The following is a 23,214-nucleotide window of genomic DNA, read 5'->3' as shown; positions in this document are numbered from 1 at the left end:
CACGGCTCAATAGTAACCCGAACCTAAAAAAATGGAAAATAGTCATTTGAGAGGCAATTTCAGATAGCCATTTTGTTCATCACTGTTGAAAGGCCAAATAACTATGCGTTTGGATATAACATGACCCCTCACGCCCCGGGCGAAAGGTCCTTAAGTTATAAAATTCTTCCATTGTTTCCGCATAGTATTTGTTATTGGGAATTATGCATACATTTTCGGTTGGGGGATTTTGTGCTGGGGGGGGGGGGCTCCACGGGAGAATTTTCCATGGGGAGGGAAGTTTCCAGGGGGTGAACTTTTAAGGGGAAATTTACGATGTGGAAATTTACCATAATTTCAATTTCCGTCTCAATTTTACGAGTGGAGACGTTAGGGAAATTGTCCGGGGTAAATTTTCACTAGGATTGAATTGTCTAGAGGATGATTCCGTAGGGAGGGGTATTTCTCCATAGAGGTGCAGCCAGATATCCTGGTATTATTTAAAACACGATCAGAAACTAAATAAAAAAACTATGTTTTATCAACTGAAAGTAAGGTGCAACATTAAAACTTAAAATGAACAGATATTACTACGTATATGAAGGGGGCAGCCCCCTCCTCAAAACCTTGCTGTTTACACTAAAGTTTAAATTTTGTCCAAATTCTTTAAGAAAGACTCCTGAAACACAGGGGTTGTTTAATTAGAAAAATAAGAAGGTTATTTAAAAGTACTAAAATACTTTAGCATAAAGAGCGAGGTGTTGAGGAGGGGGCAGTGCCCTTCATATACGTAGTAATTTCTGTTCGTCTTAAGTTTTGATGTTGCTTCTTAATTTCAGCTGAAAACAACTTGTTTTTTTTTTATTTCATATTTGTTCGGACCAACGACACTTATCAAGTGTGATTTAACCACCGGTGCTGACACGAAGAAGAATTTGAAATTAAAATGAAAGAATTTATTACCCAAACAGTTATGGAGCTACAATATGGGCTTCTTGATGGTTTGTGCGTTCCGTGGACCTGTTATGACTCTCTGTGGGATATAAACTGGAGATGTTTACAGCCTTTGATGGCTTAAAAATTCCATTGGCATGGGAAATACATAGTTGAAACGACACATGCTGCAATTGTATCAGGGAAGTACATTCAGTCCATTTGGATAAGGGCATTTTGGGAATTTTGTAGAAGGGCATGGGTTCAGGCTTTCCATTAAGACTCAAAACTTGTAAAATAAATACTAATAACTAGGTAGATGCATCCGAAAAGGGGGAAAAGTCACCACCTTAATATCCTTTAGAACTAATAAAAATTCCTACCTTTGCCCCTCCCCCCAAAATTTCTTAGGCCCTTATTGACTTACATAATTAATTTTTACATGAATCTCATTTTCAAAACTCAAAATCTTTCAAGGTAATTCAAAAGACATTGTGGTATTACAAAAATGACGTGAAAATAAAAAAATAATCCGTTTCAGTTTTTTTCACTTCCATAATCAAGCGGCTATTTTTACGCAAAAGGTCGGCAATTCTTTTTATTTTAAAGAATAATTATTTCTTCGAATGAGAAAAATAGACGTATTCCGATTGGAAAAATAAAAAAAACTTCTAAGTGTCTTGAGAAACATAGGGAAAGTATTCTAAGTTTAAGAATGTTGACTATAAGTATCAGAGCTAGAGAAGAGTCTAATCAAATCATTTGATTTAGTGCAGCATATCTGAGGGGGATCGGGTGGGTGATGCTTCCACAATGAAAACTTATAAAAATTTCTTAAAAGGACCAAAATTTTGAAAATGACATAAAAATCAGACTTTAATGCAGTCTCCCCAAAGAGAAATTTTACTGCTTACCGGCCTTTCCCCCAAAAAACAAATAAAACCATACCTTGTGAAAAATCAAAAATACAATTTTTTGGTTAAATCAGTCGTCTGTTACTGTCAATTGTTTATATGTGACTTTCCAAAAAATGCAAATTTTGTTTCCTAATCTAAAAAAATACAGTTTATTGACAATGAAATATTGGGTTTTTAGCCAAACTTGCATGCAGAAATTTCTGCATTTACTTTATAACTATATAATAAAACTTTAAATTTGACTAAAACTTTATCAGTGGAATAGTTTTCACCCACCAGTCAATATTTCCATGTCGCTAAAATTCATTAGTGTCACCAGGAAGAGGCGAGGGAGTTATACCCCGCCCGTGAGGAAAATGAGAAATACTTCCATAAACATTTCGCAAACAACTTTTTTTTTGCTACACTTGCCCCTACCCCCCACTGGTAAAATTTTCTGGTGGTGCTCTTGCTAGAATTTTAATTGCATTGTGTATTTTTTGAAGAGGATATCCCATCACTATTTATCATAAGCACGCCAATCCTTTCCATTCTTTTTATGGACGCCCTTCTCTGGATTAGAGAATAAAGTTTGAATTATTCAATTAGTGTGTTTTTGAGATTCCTTGATGCGTTTCTCCAGGAGTGTTTATGTTTTCTCTCCAGTATTTTCAAAGTAGTTCCAGCAGTCTCCTAGCTGGCCGGTTTGCCTAGTGGGCATTGACTGGAAGAAGGAAGTATTTTGTTGACATGTTGTTGTTTATCCAGTCTGCAGACACGCAAGAGCGGAATACGAATTGGGCGTCGCGTGCGAGTCAATAAAAACAGTTGTATTTTTGGGACAAGACTCGGTTCTTTCAGTATTTTTTCACCTTTGTTAATGGGATAGTTGAAAATTGGGATTTTGGTAAGTTTGAAAAGTGTAATTAAGTCCAACCCTATGGGAAGGGAGGTGGTAATTAGTGTTGATTAAAAGAAGGGGGGTAAATACTGAATGATTCAAGTAAAATGATATTTAAGCTTTGTGTATAATATTCGGTGCCAGTAGGAATTACCTCTTCCAGGGGCCCTGGAAAGGGCTTAGAATCAGAGCTGTTTTGGTGAATTTGGGGCTTATAACGGCAGTAATATTTAACGAACGAATTGTATCAGATATCGATTATGACTGGAGTTGAGAATCTGGAAGATGCGTCCCTAGATAACCAACAATACATACAACGTAAAATACTACTCTATTTGAATAGACATAAGACTTTTTTTTGAAATTGGGCTTTTTTTAAACAGTGTCATGTTGGTAACATTTAGTTTGGCGGCTCAAAAGAAGGAACCATCTTAATAAAGCAAAGTATTCCTTTTTTTATTTTAGGCACTTTTCAAGTACTATATTCGTATCTCTTACAATCTACGCTCAACCCCCCCCCCTATGGTGGCATATGTAGGCCTAACAACATATTTCTTCGTTGTTTTCTACCTCGCGATGCGTCGTACAGCGGGTAGCTCTTGACTCGATGAAATCTAGTTTCTTCTGAGGTATTACAGTGGAATTGCTGCATTTCTCACAGCTAAAATACGCTTCTAAAATCAGTTCGATAGCTCAAGAGCAAGAGTACGTGAAAGTGATAATGAACAAGAAATTTTGGTATATTTGAACTTCCTTTTTCATTTGTTAAATCACTCTTGGAACTAATTAGTTTCCAGTTCCACCGTACATTCGAAGGTTTGCTGTTACCTATCCCATAGTATATGTCCAAAGTAATATGGATGAACGGTTTGTCGTCGAAAAACACGTATCTTATCCAACTAGTGTCGATTAGTCGCTCAAGGAGTGATCTTCCAATCGTTTTCAACAATCTATACTCTCGCTTTTAGGCTTGACTCCTCGAACACTAAATACACGGATATCATCTTTCCGACTATAACTTCTCTGAATCTCATTGCAGACATTATTAAGGGAATCAGAGTATGGGTTAATACAAATTGGGGGTTAGATCAGGAGTTAAGAGTACATTTATTGCCAATTTTGGAAAGGATGACACTGGGGAGTGAGGCTAGAAACTAGAAAGTCCCCTTGTGGCATGTTTTTGGGGAGGGGCATTCGATGCCTGTTTAGCCCAAATATCCATATTTCACGGTATGAGGGGAGTTGTCCCATCCCCAATATCTCGCTCTTCACGCTAAAGTTTTTTATTACTTTAAAAAAAAGCTTCTAATTGGTCTAATTAACCAACCCTTGTGTTTCAAGAGTCGTTCAGTTCAGTTCAGTTCAGTTCAGTTTATTAACATCAAAATAAATGTACAACAATAACTTTATACCCCTACAAGGCTCCATGGCCCGTTACATAGGGGTTAAAACAAAAATAAATACCAAATAAAGAGTCGTTTTAAAGAACTAGGGCAAAAAGTCAAACTTTAGCATAAACAGCGAGGTATTGAGGAGGGGACAATCCCCCTCATAACTTCTGTTTTTTTAAGTTTTAATGTTGCTCCTTAATTTCAGTTGAAAAAACTTGTTTTTTCATTTAACTTCTGATCGTTTTTTAAGTAATGCCAGCAAATCCGGCTCCCCCTTCGCGAAAAGATCCTCTAGACAGTTCAATCCCGGTGAAAATTTCCCCTATACAATTACCATTAACATCTCCACATGGAAAATCTAGTCAGAAAAGACAAAGTAAAATAGAATCCCTGAAAAGTTCATCCCCCAGAAACTTGAAAAATTATCCCCATGGAAAATTCTCTCCGTGAAAAATCCCCCGAAAAGAAAATCCGACCTCCCCCTGCCCGAAAATGTATGCATACTTCCCAATAACAAATACTATATGTAATCAATGGGCAATTTTTATAACTTAAAGACTTTTCCCCTGGGGCTGCGGGGGTGGGGGGTCATGTTATCTCCAAAAGCGTAGCAATTGTACCTTCCAACTATACTGAACAATATGGCAATACAAAAATTTTGATTGAACAAAGCCAAAACGGCGTGGGAGGGGGCTAGCTGCCCTCCAATCTTTTTGGTCACTAGTGCCAAAGAATGAAATTATAACTATTAATTTTCGGTCAAGGAAGTCCTCTCCCAATATTTCAGGACTACTGGTTCAATACGATGACCAATGGGAAAAAAATTACAAACATGCGTCCGTGATCTATTTTGGCAAAAAATACAAAATTTTACATTTTTGATGATGGGAGCTTTGAACCTCTACTGTGGGGTTCTCTGATATGCTGGATCTGATGATTTGATTTTCATTGAGATTCATTGGCTTTTAAGGGCAGTGGTTCCCTTTTCCGTAAATCGGGCGAATTTTCACATGCTCGTAGCCTTTGACAGGCAGCAATAACCTTAATGAATAATATATATTTGCAGTCAGCATAATAAGCTAATTCTATTGATATATCTATTCACATCAAAATTCTGATTTTTAGAGTTTCGGTTACTATTGAGCCGCTTACAGTTCATTAAAACGAACTACTTGATTTGAATTTCCACTTTCAACTTTCCACTTGTTATTTTGACTTTGATTTGACCTACACCTTCATAAGTGGTGGTAATTGCTGAAAAGACGACTGAAGAAAGACAGCTAGAGATAACAGAGATCTTACCGGCTAGCAGTTGTATCTTTGCACTCAAATAATTTTATTTAAAAATTTTCATTTCGCTAGTACTTTTTCTATCATCATTTCGTAAAAGAGTGCAAAATAGAGCGATTTCAGCTTGAAATTGGCAAAAAGAGTGCAATTTCCGTCCAGCGAGGGAAAGAGCGCACAAACTACGAAAGTGTGCAAGTTGGCAACCCTGCTTGAGACCCAATGCCGGTCAACCCCAATTTCCATATCCAATCTATATATTTCTCAGATAATTAAAGATTTCTATGTCCTAAATAGAAATAATATGTCATTTCCTTATAACTTATAACTTTCCCCGGACGATTCCATCCCCTTGGCAGAAAATTGCACCGGGAAATTACACCTGATGGTGTGATTTTCATCAAGATCACTCACCGTTTTCGGGGTGTTCCCCTTTTTTTCAAAAACCTGGAAAATTTTCTCATCTTGTAGCTTTTGTTGGGTAATTGTAAACTTGATTAATTTTATGGGTTTGGAATCAGGCAGTTCGTGGTAACGGACTTTAAGTAAGGAACTTTCCACGGAGACATTTTTCGTGGGGATAGGAAATTTTCCATGGAGGGGGAGCCAGGTTTTCTGATATTATTTAAAAAACGATAAAAAAAAAAAAAACTTTTTTTCAACTGAAATGAAAGAGCGACATTAAAACGAACAGAAATAATTCCGTATATGAAAGGGTTACCCCCTCCTCAAAACCTTACTCTTTACGCTAAAGTTTGACTTTTTGTCCTAATTTTTGAGTACGACTCCTGAAACACAAGGGCTGGTTAATTAGAACAATAAGAAGCTTTTTTGAAAGTAATAAAAAACTTTAGCGCGAAGAGTGGAGTATTAAGGAGGGGACAAACTCCCTCACGTACGAAATAATTTCTGTTCGTTTCAAATTTTAAAGTTGGTTCTTTCTTTCAATTGATTTTTTTTTAACATAATCGCCATAACAAGCCAAATCTTTTGATCTATGTATTGTTATCAAAACTCCTTTTTATAGAGTTTCGGTTACTATTAAGCCGAGTCACTCCTCACTTACAGCTTCTTACCGCAACGTTTTTGAGAACTAACCTTCCCAAGTTAATTTCTACACCTCAGCTCAAAACCTAAAAAAGTTGGGTGTAAGTCTGCAGCAATAATCCAATAGTTCCAACAAAAGAATCGTATTTGTATACTGACTTTAAATATATAAGTTTCATCTAGTTCAGTCTTACCCATCAAAAGCTACGAGCCTGAGAAAAGTTGTTATCAAAACTCCTTTTTATAGAGTTTCGGTTACTATTAAGCCGAGTCACTCCTCACTTATAGCTTCTTACCACAACGTTTTTGAGAACTAACGTTCCCAAGTTAATTTCTACACCTCAGCTCAAAACCTAAAAAAGTTGGGTGTAAGTCTGCAGCAATAATCCAATAGTTCCAACAAAAGAATCGTATTTGTATGTTGACTTTAAATATACAAGTTTCATCTAATTCAGTCTTACCCATCAAAAGCTACGAGCCTGAGAAAAGTTGCCTTATTTTAGAAAATAGGAGGAAACGCCCCTAAAAGTCACAGAATCTTAACGAAAATCACCCCATCAGACTCTTTGTATCAGAGAACCCTACTGTAGAATTTTGTATTTTTTTTTTGCCATAATACAGATCACGGATGCGTGTTTATTTGTTTTTTTTTTGTTTTGTTTTTCCAGGGGTAATCGTATCGACCCAGTGGTCCTAGAATATCACGAAAGGGCTCATTTTAACGGAAATTAAAAGTTCTAGTGTCCTTGTTAAGTGACCAAAAACTGGAGGGCACCTAGGCCCCCTCCTACGCTCATTTTTTTCCCGAAGTCACCATATCAAAATTTTGAGATAGACATGTTGTTCAACATAGTCGAAAAACCTACTAACTATGTCTTTGCGGACGACTTAATCCCCCACAGTCCTTGGGGGAGGGGCTGCAAGTTACAAACTTTGACCATTGTTCACATATAGTAATGGTTATTGGGAAGTGTAGAGACGCTTTGGGGGGGGACTTTTTTGCATTAGGGAGGGGGCTGGGGGATGGGGTCACGTGGGAGGAATTGTCATGGATTGTCTTTCCATGGAGGAATTGTCATGAGGGAAGAGAATTTCCATGAAGGGGGTGCAGGATTTTCTAGTATTATTTAAAAAAAAACAATGAGAAAATAAATAAAAAAAAGTTTTTCAATTGGAAGTAAGGAGCAGCATTAAAAAACGAACATAAATTATTACGTATATAAGGGTGTTCGTCTCATCTTCAATACCTTGCTCTTCACGCTAAAGTATTCTTAGTAGTTACTACTATTTATTATACGGCCTTTGTGATTCAGGGGTCATCCTTAAAGAATTGGGACAAAATTGAAGATTTAGTGTAAAGAGCAAGGTTTTGACGAGGGGGCGACCTCCCTCATATACGTAATAAAAATATATGAATATAGATGTTCGGTACGTAAGTTAATTCGTAAGTTACGTATTTTTATTACTAATAAGAACGATCGTAAAAAAATAAAAAGTTCTAATTGCATTTTTTAGTAACCAAAAATTGGAGGGCAACTAGGCCTCCTCCCCCATACCCTTTTTTATCAAATTGTCCGATCAACACTATGAGAAAGCCATTTAGCCAAAAAAAATTTAATATGCAATTTTTTTTTAATTATTCATGTGTGGTGAGCGAAAATCAAAACATACATTAACTAAAAAACGTTCAGAAATTAAATTAAAAAAAACAAGTTTTTTTCAACTGAAAGTAAGGAGTGACATTAAAACTTAAAAAAGGAGTGATATTAAAACTAAAAAGGGGCTGTCTCCTCCTCAAGGTCCCGCTCTTTACGTTAACGTTTTTGTTGTTTTAAAAGGTAGAACTGTGACAAAGAGTCAAACTTTAGCGTAAAGAGCGGGACGTTGAGGGGGGAATAATTTTTGTTTGTCGCTTCTTGCTTTCAGTTGGATTAAATAAAAAAAACAAGTTTTTTAAATGAAAGTAAAGAGCGACATTAAAACTTGAAACGAACAGAAATTACCCCGTGTATGAAAGGGGCTTTTCCTTCTCAACCCCCCGCTCTTTACGCTAAAGTTTGACTCTTTCTCTTAACTCTACATTTGAAAACAGTAAAAACCTTTAGCGTAAAGAGCGGGGCGTTGAGAAGGAAAAGCCCCTTTCATATACGGAGTAATTTCTGTTTGTTTTAAATTTTAATGTTGCTCCTTACTTTCATTTAAAAAACTTATTTTTTTATTTAATTTCTGAACGTTTTTGAATCAATGCATGTTTTGATTTTGGCTCTTCGCAGAGGAATAATTAAAACGAAATTTGTATATTTATTTTTTTGGCTAAATGGCTTTCTCATAATTTTGATCGAATGATTTTGAGAAAGAAAGAGCGGGGGAGGAAGCCTAGTTGCCCTCCGATTTTCGGTTAATTAAAAAGGCAACTAGAACTTTTAATTTTTTACGAATAAGTAAAAGATATGTGTAACTTATAAATTAGCTTACGTAAAGAACGTTTGTATTCTCATGTTTTTATTACATATATGAGGGGGTTCGCCCCCTCGTCAGTACCTCGCTCTTTACAATAAAGCTTAAATTTCGTCCCAATTCATTAAGAATGACCCCTGAATCACAAAAGCTGCAGAATAAATAGTTGAAATTACTAAAAATACTTTAGCGTAAAGAGCGAGGTATTAGGAGGAGGTGAGCCCCTCATATGGGTATTAATTTCTGTTCGTTTTAAGTTTTCATGCTGCTGCTTACTTCCACCTTTTCATATTTATTTTTTCATTGTTTTTTTTTAAGTAATGCTAGTAAATCCCGCGCTCCCTTCATGGAAATTTTCTTCCCCCATGACAAATTCCTCGATGGAAAGTTCCCCCAGCATATCCCACTCTTCTCAACCCCTGCCTCCAACCAAAAAATCCTCCTGAAAACGCCTGTACACTTCCCAATAACCATTACTATATGTAAGCACTGGTCAAAGTTTTGAACTTGTAACCCCTCCCACAGGGATTGTGGGGGAGTAAGTCGTCCCCAAAGACATAGTTATAAGGTTTTTCGACTACGTTGAACAAAATGGCTATCTCAGAATTTTGATCCGTTGACTTTGGGAAAATAATTAGCGTGGGAGGGGGCCTAGGTGCCCTCCAGTTTTTTTGGTTACTTAAAAAGGGCACTAGAACTTTTCATTTCCGTTAGAATGAGCCCTCTCACAACATTCTAGGACAACTGGGTCGATACGATCACCCCCTGGGAAAAAAAACAAAAAGAAAAACAACAAATAAACAAATAAACACGCATCCGTGATCTGCCTTCTGGCAAAAAATACAAAATTCCACATTTTTGTAGATAGGAGCTTGAAACTTCTACAGTAGGGTTCTCTGATACGCTGAATCTATTGGTGTGATTTTCGTTAAGATTCTATGACTTTTAGGGGGTGTTTCACCCTATTTTCTAAAATAACGCAAATTCTCTGAGGCTCGTAACTTTTGATGGGTAAGACTAAACTTGATGAAACTTATATATTTAAAATCAGCATTGAAATGCAATTCTTTTGATGTAGCTATTGGTACCAAAATTCCATTTTTTAGAGTTTTGGTTACTATTGAGCCGGGTCGCTCCTTACTACAGTTCGTTACCACGAACTGTTTGAAAACTTGTTTTTTATTTAATTTCTCAGAAAAGTGCAGCTGAAAAACGGTTTATTGCTCGAAGAGTTTCTGAAATGTGGCAATTTTTATTTTTGTAAAGTAACATGGCGATTTTACTGTTTGCCACACTAACCTGGAGATTTAATTGCTAGAAGTGCGTTGTGATTCCAAAGACTTAGGGTTTTTGTTTCTAAAGGGTGGGGTCCCCTCAAAATTTATCAAAACATAGGAAAATTAACGGAAAGAAACGGCATTTGAGGGAATTGAACTCGGCGAAATGGAATTCCTAATAAAATGATCTAAACTATAAAACTTCGAGAAGATGAGGTTGGGATAAATGTAAATTAGGGAAAAATAAAAAAAAAACTGCAAGATGAACTCGGAGAAACAAAATTCGGAGGAACGAAATTCCGTGGAATGGACTCAGGGTGACTTGATCTAGATATTTAGAATCTGTTTCGATGATATTCGAATAAATGAGACGGAGGAATAAATATTACAGCTATAGAAACAAAATAATAATATAAAACAATTCTGTTATAAAAATAACGAAGTAGGCTATATACATTACCATAGACTGGCAGTATGATCCCTTGGCCCAGCCTTATCACTACCTTAATCTGAAAGGTTTGAAATTCCTTAACATGGTGATAAATTAATACCGTTAATTCTTTAATAGAAAGTGAAATTATCACTACTCGATAATGACATGTATATCACAAACCTAAATTAACATCTGCAACAAGCACATAGTTTATTAAACATACCGTATTAAAATAACTAACTTACCAAATTTGGAAACAAAACTTTTGGTTAAGGTTTCTTGGACGACTTATTTCATAATCGCACCTGACTTTTATTTGGTCATCTATATGTCAAATTTATAAAAATAGACTTACCAAATTTGACAAATAGCTTTATATAACGCTAGTAAGTTACACCATGGTATTTAGATCAAGATTAAATTAAATTTAATTAGATTTATTGAGAACCTGTCAAACCCAAAAGAGAAAATTAGAGTAAGAAAAAGGAGCTCACAAAAATGTAAAGTAGCCTACTATATACAAAACACGATCATAATAGTATCCTCCTAATGTATTTAGACCAGCGACTTATGAACATAAGTACATATCTATAAGACACGATCATAATAGAATCCCCCTAAAAAACATAGCCCAGCGACAAAAAAAGAAAAAAAAATGTACAAAGGGAATAACGGAATATCAGTTTAACGAAATCAACTCAACTCAGCTTTTTCTTTATTCAACTCAAAAAATATACAAACAATATTATGCCCCAACAGAGAGCAGAGCTTGTAAGGCTGGGACAGTGCAAAAACATAAGAAAAAACATCAACATCTCATCGTAATAATGATTTCAAAATATAATACGGTAGAAGACACACAAAATAGAAAAAAACTATTAAAAGATAAGTAAATATGTAAATATCGGGCAGGAGGGGCGTGGGAGGTCATCCCAGACACAGGGACACAAAAACAAACACACAAATAAGAAGATCAAATAATTTAAATTTCCATTATCAATGGTGAATAATCAAAATTTTAAAAATTTTAGCAAACAATCTTTAATATTTGCTTTTTTAAATTTAGCAAGATCTAAATAGATCTAAATATTAAAATTTTGTAAGTTCATAGTCATCTGAACATTTCTGTGACAAGGAGGCAGACGAGGTAAATATTCGGAAAAATAAAAGAACAACCAAATCTTCAAATGGTCAGCTATTGGCCTTAGATGGCGAAAGTATATAATAACTAATAACCAATGAATACAGCTTATGATAAGAACGTTGGATGTAATGACATTGGATACAACTTATGGATTAATAAGATACAACCTTTTATCGTATAATGTTTCTGACAGTTTCTGTTTCCGACACTGCCTATATAGAAAAAGGCTAGAAAGGCTAGGTCTATTGAGAAAGAAATATGTTAAGAAACCAATTTTTACTTCATAGTATGCAGAAAAAATTTACTTAATACATTCTGAAAGTCCTTTCAAAATATTTTATTCCCAAACCCTCCCTAATGTGCAAATATATAGTACAAATTATATATTTTCCATGAGTTTTTTCGTTTCTTGATTTTGTAAGCGTTGATTCAATTTGTGGTACACGGGTTGAAACAATGACACATGACAAAATGCATGGGAAATATATAATTTGGGCTACGTGTTTGCACATTAGGGGGGTTGGGGTAAGTATAAGTGGAAGTGTCTTAAAAATGTGTTAACTACAATATTTCCGTATATTATGAGGTAAGAATTGTTTTCTTAACATGTTTCCTTCTCGATAGCTCCAATTCTAGGTTTATACAAAGTATGCAAGCCTACCGTGCTTTGCGTGGAAGAAATAATTCCCTGTTGCTTTTTTTTCATTGTTGGACATATAAGTAATTTTGAAGAGTTATCCTACTTTATTTATTTGTTCAAAAGCGAGATCCCATTTTGGCTGCAGCAATTCGAACAGCCTTATGTGACGTTTTTTGTCAGATGGGGATTTATTAACTGGTTTTTTTAAAGAAATATGTTCCCTATTTGCATGTCTTGTGCTTTCATGTCATGATGAACGTAAAATTTTACGTACATGATTCCTTCCATGCAGATTACTAGATTCTTTCACGCAGCAAAACGTGAGGTGATCTTTTCTTTTGGTAAGGCCTACCAAGATATATATTCTCGTCAGACATTTCGAATAGTGTTTAATACATCTTACAAGGTTGGTAGCCCTCAGCTCCCACATATGTCTTGCTCTGCCTTAGTGACATGCATCCGACATTCTATCCTATATTGATAAAGGCACCCGTCAAGATGCTTCTTAATAATGGAGTCTTTGGTGCTCAGTCATCTATCCCATCTTCTTTTGCCTATGCTGGTCTTAACATGTCCTGAGTTTATTGTGCCTGCGACAATTTGAACCCTAACAGTGCTATCCTGTGAATTCGCGAGGTTTTTCCACGCTGCAATCTGAATCAGCAAAACTTAATATTGAATTTAACAGCGAAAAGTCTGAATTTGTAATTTTCATCCAGAAAGCAAAAGGCGGTCAGAAGATACTCCTCACGGGAATAGCAGGATCAAGCAAGCTGCTCACATATCTTGCCTCAGTGTGCTCATTGACTCCTTAATAGTATATACATGACAGATTTTGGTAGCTCAGATGAAACGTCGAGTTGGGGTATCCTGTGGGATTTTGCTACAAATAAGCTAAGTTTCAACTGTCATCCGGTTCCGAAGCTCTTAAATTTGGTAGCTTTCCTGAATTACTTTTATGAACTGTTCTGAAAAACGTTGGCTGGTTGGACAAGTAAAAACTTTGCTCTATTTTTTTCCTTTTCGCAAAATATCTTATGTATTTCCCATGTAATTTTTATCAAATGAGGAAGTAAACCATAGATGATCCTATTATTTCTGTGAAAACGCGAGTATCTGTTTACAATGCCCGGTTATTGAAGCTGAGTCATCCTTGGTCAAATACCTATTAGCTATAATATATTTAGTTTCTTCTTCTTTCTTCTTTGCTTTTTTTTCTTTTTCTTCTTTGCTACATATTTCAATTTGCACAACGGGTTTTCAAATAAATAATAATAATGATAAGTTAAGCAGCAACTAGAACTTTAATTTGCTTTTATGTGCAGACGAGGAATTCGAATCTCATGTAAATGGGTTATAAATTCTTTCTTTATTTGGTTTATCATGGTTGCAGCGGTAGCTGCAACCTATTAAAGGACGAGCCAAGGCCCACAGTAACCAAAACGTTAACAAGAGCAAAACCGCTGGATATCATTTCAAAATCTGTGGTTAATAAGAAGAAAACCCAATCATAAAAAATAAAAATCTATGTAAATTTAAGTTTTTACCTAACAGAATTTGAAATTATTCGTATGACCAGTTTTCGCACATTAACACTTAATAAAGTAGATTTGAAAAATCTTAAATTTTGCCTGTTCCGCTATTGTAAACTATGTTCTTCCATCTTTTCCTGCAGTAAACTTTCAAGTATATTCTTTATTTTGCTTTTCATCTATCGGAAATATTTTTGTCTTCGATTTTTTTAAAGTAATTACACAAACATTAATCGAAGTTTTGTAATATAAGATTCTTCAGATTTACAGATTTCCAGTCCCAACTGCGAGTATTGAGACTTTTCTACAGCTATACGTTGTCTATCTATTACTTACCACAACCATAAATGGCAGCAGTTATGGCTCGTCGTCACACTATTGGTTTTTCACCCGTTTTCCTCAACTCACCGAGTTTTTTTTTTTCGTTTTCGTTTGTTTGTCATAAGTTTAAGATTAAATATCCCTCCCCCTGTCCTTTCCCCCTCAAATTCATCTGATCAAAATTTTGAGATAGCCGTTTAGTTCAAAATGGTCCGAAGATCAGATATAAGGGGCATATAAGGTTTTAATGGAAGGGGTGGTCGTATAAACTTTGGAGGGGGCTCATTTAATTGGAAATTAAAAATTGTAGTGTAATATATAAGAGTAAAAGGGATCGGAGGGTAACTAGTCCCCCACGCCTTCTTTTCCCCAAGTGCACCCGATCAAAATTTAAAATAGCCATTTTGTTCAAAACAGTCCATAGATCCTATAACAATGCAACGTCGACCATTGCAATAGTGAACAATAAAAAAACTTTGGTAATCGAAAAAGAAAGAAGCTGATTAAAAAAAAATTTCTGAAAAAGAATTTTGTCAAAGAAAAGTAAAGAACCATATCAAACTTAAGACCAGCAGAAATTAAGTCCCTATAATGATAAAGTTCTGCTATTCAACGGGTAACTAATAAATTATAATCGGATATTTTGATTCTTAAGTCTAAACCGTGAAAAACTGTAGAAAATACTCATTTTATAAAACAATAAAACGCTTTGGTAACAAAAACTATAATAAATTAATTGAAAGAAAGCTTCGCATAAAAAGAAGTTTTTCAAAAAAAGTAAAGAGCTGTATTAAACTCAAGACCAGCAGAAAATAATTCCTATTATAGTTCAAACTCCAAACGACTAGGAATTGAATGAAACCCGACACAAACAAGAATTATAATTAGCGATCATACCAGACATAAATATAACAGGTGCAGATTTAGATGAATAAAATAAATCTTAAATAGCTTAAATAGCTAGCCTCCCATGCCCTCTTTTCCCCAAATGCAGCCGATCAAAATTTTGACGAAAGTAAAACAGTTCAAAATAGGGATGAAACCTTTTTATTGACAGAGCTAGCCATAGCTCTTATTGTTATGCTTTTATTGTTATGCTAGCCATAACAATCTTCCATTGTGAACATATAAAGTTTCTATGGAAAGGGTGATCCTATTGACTTTGGAGAAGGTTCGTTTGATTTTAAATCGGAAGTTCCAGTTCCCTTTTTTTCAAGAGTCAAGAGTGATCAGAGGGCAACCAGCCCCCCAAGCCCTTTTTCGCCAAACGTTTTTGATCAAAATTTAGAGATAGTCGTTTTGTTCGAAATATTCCAAATATCGAATAACTATGGTTTCGGGTTTGACCCCCCCCTGCTCTTGGGCCAAGGGCTATAGATTCTGCTAGTTGCCTATTGTTACCGTATAAGTTTTTAATGGAAGGAGTGGTCGTATAAACTTTAGAAGGGGCTCATTCAATTTGAAATCGATAGTTCTAGTTCCTTTTTAAGAGTAGAAAGTGATTAGAAGGTAACCAGTTCCTTCCGTCACGCGTTTTTTCCCCAATTGCATCCAATCAAAATTTTGAAATAGCCATTTTGTTCAATATAGTACAAAAGTGTTCATTCCATTTGAAACTGAAAATTCTAGTTCCTTTTTTAAAGATTGAAAAATGATCAAAGGGTATCCAGCCCCCACACCCTTTTTCCCAAATGCATCCCATTGAAATTTTGAGATAGCCATTTTGTTCAAAACTGTCCAAATGCCCAATATCTATGCTTCTGGGGTTTAACCCCCATCCCCCTGGATATGGGCTGTAAGCTATGCAAACACTTATTGTTACCTTGATACGTTTTTTACTTTGACACTTTGTTTTACTTATTTTTGGGTCAACTTTGATTTACGGGGCAAAGGCTGTGGGTTATGCAAGTTGCTTTGATACTTTGCTTACTTCGATATTTAGTTACTTTGATATTGTTACTTTGATACTAGTCCTGATACCTCGACGAAACTTTGATGTCGAAAATAAATTTCATTTTGAAATGAGGAATGTTGAAAAACTTGAAACTTAGGCAATCAAAAACGAACAGAAATTAATTCAAAAAACTTTCCGTAAAAAAGTTTTTGAAGAAAAGTAAAGGCCCTATTAAACTTAAGATCAGTAGAAATAAATTATTAATAACTCAAACTCAAAACGACCAGAAATTACTACTAAAGTAAAAATGAAACCCTAAACGAACAGACGTTAAATAAACGATCATAGCAAACAAACATACACCAAGTACTAATATAAATGGATAGATAAATTTAAATAAACGAACAAAACTTGAATCGGATATGCAAATCAAGTTTAAAAAGAGCAAAAATCCCTATAAAATAAGAGCTTGGCTACTACTCCCTTCCCTAACTATGAAAGCCTAAACCCTATTCCATCATTGGCACTTTACTGAAAACTATATTTGTCTTGAACAGTCTTGGAAAGAACTAATAAAATTAAACTGAATATTTGATGTATAATGATATTAATTACTGAAAGCTGATCAATTCAAGATTTTATTTCATTGTAATTTTTATTTTTATTTCAATGTTGGAAAGAGTACAAACGGGAATAATTATCGTTTTCAGTAAAGCGCCAATTACGCAGGGGATTTTGAAACTAAAAAGATTTAAAACTAATGAATACATATTTTTTTTATCGACATTAGATGGCGATATTTACATAGAAATGTAAGTAATCTACATGAAAAAGAATTAATTACAATGATAATATATAAAACTACAAATTAGTGTTCATAAGTATTTTGACAAACAAGTCAGCTGCGGTAACCCAAAATGTGTTTATCTGGGAAAAAATCTAGCATTTAGTACCAGTAACAATAAATCACAAAGAAAAGCATATTCGTTTTAAACTAGAACTGGAAAGAAGGGCAAGCGTAAAGCAGGAATGCTGAAATCAAAACAGCTGATTCTTAAGCGCTGTTCAAACGGAGGCCGAATTTACTTCACTTCCGATTCAAATGAAGGCACGTGTATATTCATTTACATTAGTACTTTTAGTACCATTTACATTAGTACCATTTACATCATTTACATTAGTTACATTTAATATATGTTTGCTTTTATTTTTATTCAATTTCTCTTCGTTTTAAGTTTAATTTTTTCTTTAGTAGTAATTCCCGGTTATTCTGAGTCTGAATTGTTATAGGAATTTTTTCTTCTGATCTCAAGTTTAATATGGTCTTTATTTTTGCTTTGAAAAACTACCTTTTCTTTGAAAAAATATGGTATTCTTAACCCCTCCCCCTCCAAAAAAATGATCATTGCTTCTTGTGAATTACCATATCTGTTATCGTAAATTCTCTGGTGTGGTATCATTGAAATATTGCATCGCTATACAGCGGCGTTCATGTGTATGTCGAGGTGGACTACACTGCAAAGCCTCGACATGTGCAAGACCAGACAACTGCTGTTTACGTGGGTAATGTGGCGCTTGAGTGCAACAAGTTACACCCACTTACGCCAAATAGCCAGTTCTGGAATATGGGTTTCTAGGATGACAAGTTCTTTTGTTTGAATCAGTGTTTACACGCATATCTCCCAAGGCTTCTATGCATAAACATGTGCCTGGTTAGACATGGATTATCGGCATTGAAGTCGATTTGACCTCCATATGAACGCCGCTTAAGAATTTACTGATCGATTTTAACATTTTTGCTGTACGCTTGCCCTTCTTTTCAGTTCTTTTTCTAAAAGGAATATAGTTTTCTTTGTGATTTATCTTTACTGGCAAGAAATGATATATTCCGTCTGACTCAGGTGTAATATGACGGTCAGGACACTATTCCAATAAATCAAATAAATCAAGGACTAAAGATTTGATAATAAAAGACATCTTAACTTCTTATAGCTTTAATTTAAAGGAATCTCGAAAACCGCAAAAATAAAAATCGGAAAGGAGTCACAATCGCGAATATCAGTATAACTCGAAAAATGGACTTTTTAGGCCCTTATTTGATAAAGGGATTTTTTTAACGGTCGAACTATTTTCTCTACCTTCTTTCAAAGCCACCCAAGCAACTTTTTTTTAGAGGAGGGGACGTGCAAAATTTTTTGGAAAGAGAGTTAAAGATCTAAAAAAAAGTATATTTCTTGCCAGAACACTACCGTATTTCTTAAATATTAAGCAAATTGAGTCCTTTTGTAAGTGTTTGTCCTCCAAGGGGAACATTTTCCTCTCCGACTTTCTCTATGTGTCTCCCGTACTGTCCGCATTTGTAGCCAATCATGTTATTTGTAGTTTTGAAAAGCAACATGTTAGCTAAAGAAAATCACCAACTTGTTAATTCCAGAGTACAATTCTATAAATCTCTACGAACTCTGAAACTAATTACGTAATCTCAATTTATTAGTATAATTACCAGCAGTCTAGAAAGCTGAAATTCCTTGTTTGAAAATGCGGGATTTAAAAATTGTTTTCCATTATATCGATGAGCCAATTACCTATTTTGTGCTTCGCGCCTAGCTGATTTATAGACAAAACCCATTAGAGTAGGGTACTATAAAGGGTTGACCCTTCTCGACCCGGTTTCTCAGCGAGGATGTAAACAAATTGTTTATATTTACCTTGTGATTCATAGGAAATCATACAACGTGCCAGTTTGCTGCTAACAATCAAGTAATGAGCATAGATTGTGGTTTTTTTTTAATGAGTTATTGTTGCTTTAAAATAAAAATAGCTCAATAATCATTACTATGGATAAAAATACGGTGGTTTGGTCTGAGGTATGTTCAAATTAATCAACTTGCTAAAATTTGGGTAAATGTTTAGTTTCCAGTTTAGAGCACTTAGAAATGCTAATTCTAGAAGCGTATCCATTTCTGGTTGACCTTCCTTCTCCATGGTGCAAACTAAAAATGCGTAAAGTCGGCTTGCTTACAGGTAACATTACCTATAAGGACGAGGTCTGTATTCTGTATTTATTTATAAATGTTTTTTTTTAGTTTTATCACTATTTGTTGAATAAATATAGAATACTGACCTTGCCCCGCAAAAATATGTGTGTAATAAAAGTGAAACCTTGCAAAATAGATCTTCTGCTTAATTGAAGTACAACAAAATTGTTTTCAGCTTCATAACTTTGCTCAATTCCATTTTATAAGGTTTTAAAGATATACAAATACATTTCCTAAACTTTGAAAAAAACATTGAAATGGCTCAAAATTCTACTCAAATAACAGGAATTGCGTTTTTCAGAAGGCAGAGAAAAAGCAACGAGTAACTGAAAATTAAGGTAAAATGTTGTTTTGTCAAAATTTCAATAGGTATGACCTGTCATGTAGGCAAATTTCAGGGCCCTCTAGACGGAAAAGGAGTGGAGGTGGGTACTTTAAAATACCTTCCCGGGACATACTTTAGCCTGTAGACCTATCCATGAAAGTTTCATTTTCCTAACCTAAACCGTTTCCAAGATAGCAAGAAGTCAATTAACTAGAATTTTACCTTAAATTTAATGTTGCTGTGAAAGTTTTTTTGAATCTGGTAAAACTGATTTCCAGCTTTTCAGTCCGGATTGGTGGGTTCACAGATGGAAACATTAATAAAGTAAAAGTAGAACAGTTAGATTTCCTATTTTTTGCTCTTTCCAAATATGGTATTCGCACTTCTGACCACGCATAAACCCCTGATGTCCCAGATATAGCCCTAGTTTTTATATATGTATATATATATATATATATATATATATATATATATATATATATATATATATATATATATATATATATATATCATGTTTTTATGTTGTTTTTTTTTAAATTGTTGTCCACATTTTTGATTCATCCTAAATAATATTTGATATCCAATGGATCTTAAAGTCTTTATGCAAACGAGAGAACAAATGACTATTGATATATTATTTATGCTTGTATCTGAGACCGTCAGGGGGGGGGAGGAAGGGTACACTGTCAGAAGAGTGTATATGACAATACTGAAGAGCATAAAACAAGGAATCAAATCGTTACCAATTTTCTTTTTAAAGTTTTGTTCTGTGGAGCCACCAATCTAAAATGTTACAAAAATTGTAAAACATGTAGGAAAAAAGGATCAAGTCTGAATATTTAGCAAAAAAAAAAACAAATGAAACTTGGATAAAATTATAGGCGCCTATAAAAAAAACTAACGAAGCTGTGCTGATTAGAAAAATTGATTAATTTGTTTATTTTACGTGGTATTTTGGAACAGGGATGAAATGAAATAACTACATCTGAGGGGATTAATTTATTTTTTTTTAAATTAGCAACACATTTTCAAGAAAGTGTTTGAGAGAGAGAGAGAGAGAGAGGAGAGAGAGAGAGAGAGAGAGAGAGAGAGAGAGAGAGAGAGAGAGAGAGAGAGAGAGAGAGAGAGAGAGAGAGAGAGAGAGAGAAAGAGAGAGAGAGAGAGAGAGAGAGAGAGAGAGAGAGAGAGAGATGGGTTTATTAATATAAATAAACAAAACAAGCAAATAGCCCGAAGCAAAGCTTGTTTGGGCTTACGACCCCAGTACACATATAAATAAATACAATACGAAAAAGGAGAGGAAACAAAATAAACGAAAAAAAAACAAGGGAAGAGATTGCCTAGGTTTTGTAACCTAGATTTATTCGACATGTTACTTATTACCATTTATTTGATTCATGTCCACGTGTCTTTGGTATACCCATACGAGTCAGTAGACAGCCCTTTGTTGTCGATCGTAACTCTTGGCCACACTTTTTTTGTATCATTTTCATCATCATATCTTTCATTACTAGAGCTCAAATTTCTTTGTCTGTTTGTTGTTTACATTTAGCCATAGGTTTCGTAGCGAATTCATCAACAGGCTTCCCCAGAGGAAACTATTACATCTGGCAAATAATAAACAAGTTCACAAGAATTTGTTTATACTATTGCTGAAGTATTGAAAACTCTGTTTATCTCAAACTTGAAATTCCAAATTTCTTACCTTCGAATATATATATATATATATATATATATATATATATATATATATATATATATATATATATATATATATATATAAACGAGCAATAATCGTGTCTTTATGCATGTATCTATTTATTTTTTCTCGAGAATGGCTCCATATATTTCGGAAAGATTGATGTCCTGGGATATTCTGGCCTAAAAAACTATCTAGATAGGTCAGAAGTTTGAGGAAACTCGTAAAGAGCTTTAATTTTGGACAAACACATATTTATGCGAGTGACGTCATTTTTATATACATTAGTATTGCAATGACGTTGTCATGCTTGTCACACTTGTGTGGAAAAATTGAAGATTTCCATGTATGGAGAAGTTAAAAAAAAAAGAAAAAGGAAAAAAAGTTTGAAGCTTAGTAGAAGTTGCTGTTAGAAATCGGACTTAGGGTAAGGAATATAAATGACGACCGGGACACTCAAAGAGAAATTACAGACCGGGACATAAATGACGACCGGGACACCGGTACACAGACATGGTACCGGTTTCGTCATGGAAATGGCAGTGTGGTCTTCGAAGTTATCTACTTATGAATTTTATATAGTTCACTTATGCGATCCCTCCTCAATCGCCCGTTCTTTATGATAAAGTTGACTTTTTGTCCCAATTCTTTGTGAAAAACTCCTGAAACACAAGGTCTGTTTTGGTGGAAATTGGAATAATAAGCTTTATTAAAGCACCAATAAGAGATTAAGGAGGGGCACCCCCTCACATACTTCAGGGACGGATTTGAGATGAATATTTTACTTGAATGCAGAAATGAGTTAGCCCTTTTTGTTGCATTAATTCACGTTAAATTGTATTCTTTAGTTTTTATGGCACTTGGTATTAACCAAGTGACATATAGCAGTCGCCAATTCTGTCGGTCTGTCGGTCTGTCGGTCTGTCCCGGTTTTGCTACTTTAGGCACTTCCAGGTAAGCTAGGACGATGAAATTTGGCAAGCGTATCAGGGACCGCACCAGATTAAATTAGAAATAGTCGTTTTCCCGATTTGACCATCTGGGGGGGGGAGTGGGGGCCCGGTTAATTCGCAAAAAATAGAAAAAATGAAGTATTTTTAACTTATCAGCGGGTATTTGGATCTTAATGAAATTTCATGTTTGGAATGATATTGTGTCTTAGAGCTCTTATTTTAAATCCCGACCGGATCTGATGACATTGGGGGGAGTCGGAGGGGGAAAACCTAAAGTCCCGGTTTTGCTACTTTAGGCACTTCCAGGTAAGCTAGGACGATGAAATTTGGCAAGCGTATCAGGGACCGGACCAGATTAAATTAGAAATAGTCGTTTTCCCGATTTGACCATCTGGGGGGGGGGGAGTAGGGGCCGGTTAATTCGGAAAAATAGAAAAAATGAAGTATTTTTAACTTATGAGCGGGTGATTGGATCTTAATGAAATTTGATGTTTGGAATGATATTGTGTCTCAGAGCTCTTATTTTAAATCCCGACTGGGTCTGATGACATTGGGGGGAGTTGGAGGGGGGAAACCTAAAATCTTGGAAAACACTTAGAGTAGAGGGATCGGGATGAAACTTGATGGGAAAAATAAGCGCAAGTCCTAGATACATGATTGACATAATCGGAACTTATTTGTTCTCTTTGGGGTAGTTGGGGGGGGGAGTAAGTCTTAAAAATTAGAAAAATGAGGTATTTTCAACTTGCGAACGGGTGATCGGATCTCAATGAAATTTGATGTTTAGAAGGATATCGTGTCTTAGAGCTCTTATTTTAAATCCCGACCAGATCTTGTGATGGGGGCGGGGAGTTGGGAGGGGGAACCTAAAACTTGGAAAACACTTAGAGTGGAGGGATCGGGATGAAACATGGTGGGAAAAATAAACACAAGTCCTAGATAGATGATTGACATAAACGGAACGGATCCGCTCTCTTTGGGGTAGTTGGGGGGGGGGGGGGGTTAATTCTGAAAAATTAGAAAAAATGAGGTATTTTTAACTTACGAACGGGTGATTGGATCTCCAT

At 35.1% G+C, this 23,214-nt stretch overlaps 1 protein-coding gene across 10 annotated transcripts in view; it reads left to right on the top strand.

The window, feature by feature from the left end:
* Positions 1–23,214, top strand: part of LOC136038068 (forkhead box protein P1-like) — a 188,305-nt gene that overhangs the window by 44,104 nt on the left and 120,987 nt on the right. For 2 of the 10 annotated variants that reach the window (XM_065721039.1, XM_065721044.1), the window contains exon 1: positions 18,888–18,999. The exons of 2 other annotated variants lie outside the window; for them this stretch is intronic. In XM_065721039.1, the coding sequence (XP_065577111.1) occupies positions 18,970–18,999 (30 nt within the window). In that variant the 5' untranslated portion in view covers positions 18,888–18,969. Of the gene's footprint in view, positions 1–2,495; positions 2,716–18,882; positions 19,000–23,214 lie in introns of those variants that run through there. 6 more of the 10 variants (XM_065721046.1, XM_065721042.1, XM_065721038.1 and 3 more) reach the window with 6 other exon arrangements.

Source organism: Artemia franciscana, chromosome 17, assembly GCF_032884065.1.
Source record: "Artemia franciscana chromosome 17, ASM3288406v1, whole genome shotgun sequence".
NCBI lineage: Eukaryota > Metazoa > Arthropoda > Branchiopoda > Anostraca > Artemiidae > Artemia > Artemia franciscana.
This window is presented reverse-complemented; position numbering and strand designations above follow the sequence as displayed.